The sequence below is a fragment of the Lygodium microphyllum genome, chromosome 10 (genome assembly GCF_053477565.2).
Source record: "Lygodium microphyllum isolate KBCC chromosome 10, Lygodium_microphyllum_v1.1.10, whole genome shotgun sequence".
In the NCBI taxonomy this organism is placed as follows: Eukaryota; Viridiplantae; Streptophyta; class Polypodiopsida; order Schizaeales; family Lygodiaceae; genus Lygodium; species Lygodium microphyllum.
Window position 1 is genome coordinate 101,862,488 of NC_141144.1, and position 3,181 is coordinate 101,865,668.

General features: G+C 48.0%; 1 protein-coding gene across 1 annotated transcript; it reads right to left on the bottom strand.

Moving 5' to 3' along the window:
• Window positions 1-200: 200 nt before the first annotated feature.
• Window positions 201-2,365, bottom strand: LOC148030361 (cysteine protease XCP1-like). Its single transcript, XM_087686680.1, has 3 exons — window positions 1,418-2,365; window positions 998-1,138; window positions 201-780 (listed from the first exon to the last, which is right to left on the bottom strand). Exons 1-3 carry the CDS (start codon window positions 2,294-2,296, stop codon window positions 475-477), a joined length of 1,326 nt encoding a protein of 441 aa, XP_087542806.1. The 5' UTR covers window positions 2,297-2,365; the 3' UTR covers window positions 201-474.
• Between the last annotated feature and the right edge of the window lie 816 nt (window positions 2,366-3,181).

Consider the following 3,181-nt stretch of genomic DNA (forward strand, 5'->3'; position numbering starts at 1 on the left):
TATATCACATACATCTAGATAAGCATCATTACTATCCCACTTCCAACTTGGCTGAGCACAGAGCATGTTAATAAAGTACATGTATCTTTAAATAATTAACATCAAATTTCGCATCATGAAATTATATGTCACAGCTTTAGCAATTTAGTGCTAACCTTCACTTGACTTAGGTCTAGTATAACGAACTCATGACACCTTGGTTTTCCATCTTAATATTTTCTTAAAATTGGGGATTCTAAGTGTATACATGTGGAGTAGTGCTAATTTGATGTTGCATTCGACATCATTAAGGGTTATTGATCATAGGAGAAACAATACTTGATTTCCTCCATTCTTAATTCTGCATGAAGGGTGGGGCGGTGGGGCCATTTAGCATGACTCAAGCCACAATTAGCGATTGTCAAAGCATTAAAGAATAAAGGAGGATGAATTATAATATGTGTTGAAGTAGTCAATTGTGCATTGTGTTGAGTTTTACAACTCGCTTGTAAGAGGGCATGTAGAGAAAGAGTTGGTGTGGTGATCATGGCATCCTCTTTGGTGAATATTGCGGCTGCTGTTGGCTTGCTTCTTGATGGGGAAAGAAGCCATAATGTTGATCCCACATTGGCCTTCAGGTCGAGTTGTCCCACGCTTCATCAAGATGAATCCCTCATCACCCCATCTTGGACCCCACGAGTTCTTTACAATCCAGTAGTCTAAGCCTTCTGCGTTGGTACCATAGCCAACAATGGCAACCCCGTGATCAAGCTGAGTATTGCATTTTCCGTCGTATACGCCCTACAAAAGTTAAGAACTTTGAGAGCGTGATATTACATTTTAGCATGTCATGAAACATTAATCCAATAATGGATGAATATTTTCCAATAAATTTCCTTCTCAATAGCGCTCAATTCGTCAACAAATGACACCATAATATGGTGGTACTATCTTGATAAAGCTCACCTCAAATATTGGCTAATGAAATGGTAAAAAGAGACATTGGATTGTACATTACCCCGGCGTAGAATTGGAAATCTCTGTCACTAGCGTCAATGCCAACGCTAACAGGTTGCTTGGCAACTGCTCGAAGGAGGGCTTCCTCATCGTTATCAGGAACTTCCACGTAGCTATCAATGGTTACAGCATGCGTGTTCGTCTGGAGTACACAACAATGTGTAGGCACAAGAATGTGTTAAGGATATCAAACCGTGATTAAGATTGATTAAGAAGGCCTAGCCTAGCCTAGCTAAGTGCTCCGGCATGGCAGATGGCCGGCCGCAGGGCGCCACCCGGGACAGCTGCATGTATAATATTCCGGGCCGTCCCCCATGATTGGAACAGGCGGAGAAGCTGAGGATGACGATGTCGTGGTGTCCTGTGTGGTGTGTGTGTGTATCTACTACAGTACGAAGCTGATATTATTAGGTCGTCATACCTTGGAGGCAAGGCACTGCCCTTGTCGTGCTTGGTAGGGGTAGTCGTCCTCGGTGTCGATGCCTCCGTTGTTGATGAGGAACTCGAAAGCAAGGGGCATGGAGCCTCCGTTGCAGCCGCTATTGGACTGGGTGTCGCAGTCCACCAGCATCTGCTCCGACAGCGACACCAGCTGCCCGCTGGCTATCTGGTGGGCTCCCTCCACCGCCACCACCGTCGAGAACGCCCAGCAGCTGCCGCACTGCCCCTGGTTCTTCACGCCCGTCACGGCCCCCTTCGCGCGCCAGTCCACAGACGCCGGGAGCTCGTCGCCGCCGTCACCCGCCGCCTTGTCATTGCCGTACGGCCACCACCACCACGGGGCCAACACTTCGGTTTCTTCCAGCCGTACCGCTGCCGTTGGCCGCCGGTCCAGGCCCCCCGCCGGCCCGCCCGCCCGCCCCAGGTTGTAGCGGGCCTTGAACTCTTCGTGCGTGAGATCCGCGTGATCGTTCAGGTCGAGCCAGTAATGATGCTGGCTAGCGCCGGCGGCCCGCCCCCTGTTGTGCTCGAAGATGTGGCGAAAGTTGTCGCAGAATATCGCGAAGCGCTGTAGCTTCTCGAAGGACCGAGAACCCTCGGCAGTCTCCCTGTCGTACTCGCGGGGGTGCTTCTCTAGCCAGCCCAGAAACAGGGCCGACAGCTGTTCCGGCGGCGGGAAGCTATCCTCCCCGGCGTATTCGTCGTGCAGCGCTGCCGAGTACTGCAGCGTCGACACACCGTCGCTCAGTGCAGACAAGTTAAGCAGCACCGCAGCACAAGCGCACATGAAGAAGGACGACAACGATAAGAAGAAGCTGCTGATGGCAGGGCGATTATGAGTCAAAGGCGCCATAGACATTGTAAGCAGCAGCTATTTGATAATTTCCTGGTCCGGAGTACTGCTGTGCGAGATCAGATCTAGAGCGCCTTGTATGCGAATGCAGAATGGTGATCAGGCCTCTTCCTTTATATATGTTGCTCCAAGAAGAGATCATGTACAGGGGGACGACGAGCGGAGAGGAGAGGACACGACAGGAGGGTGGAGCTGATCGCTTGAAGCAACGTCGACGTGAACGCTTCAAGTTCATTTTGGCCGTATTTTGCTTAAGCTGGCCCATAAAAATCTTTGCTTGAAGCGTTGGTATACTACGCATTCCTCGCTATTTTGATATACTACGTACACCATAACTCAAAATCTAGCGAGCTTAGACAATACGATTCTCCAACCTGTAATACTTCCAACGTTGCAACTTTTCCGTCTTTTCTTGAAACCTTCCAATTAACATTGACTTTATTATCAATCGTGTCCCACATTAAAAATGAACGATAATGTTTCACAAGATTGGTAATATGAAGGTTATGGCAAAGCGCAAACATTATAAGATTGCTAAAAATTAAGGTTACCAAAAAGTGCATGGTTTTCTAGATCATCAGGTCATACATCTTTGAAACCCCCGAGTGTTGGGGATAAAGGCGCATGTGCTTAGTTGCCCCTATATTACTACACTACCAATACATGCACCTGCACATTGCAAGAAATGAGCACCCATCACTATCACTTCATTTTTTATTTTTTCAATGACATTTAAATAAAGGGAAGGTCGATCACATATTGTGACTGTTGGAATTCCCACATCTTGAGTATCTCTCTCTTGCTCTCTTACTCCATCCGCCATAGCTCACATCTCTCTTACTTCCGCTCGCTCATGCTTCCACTTGGGCTTCTCCCTTCAACTGGTATTAT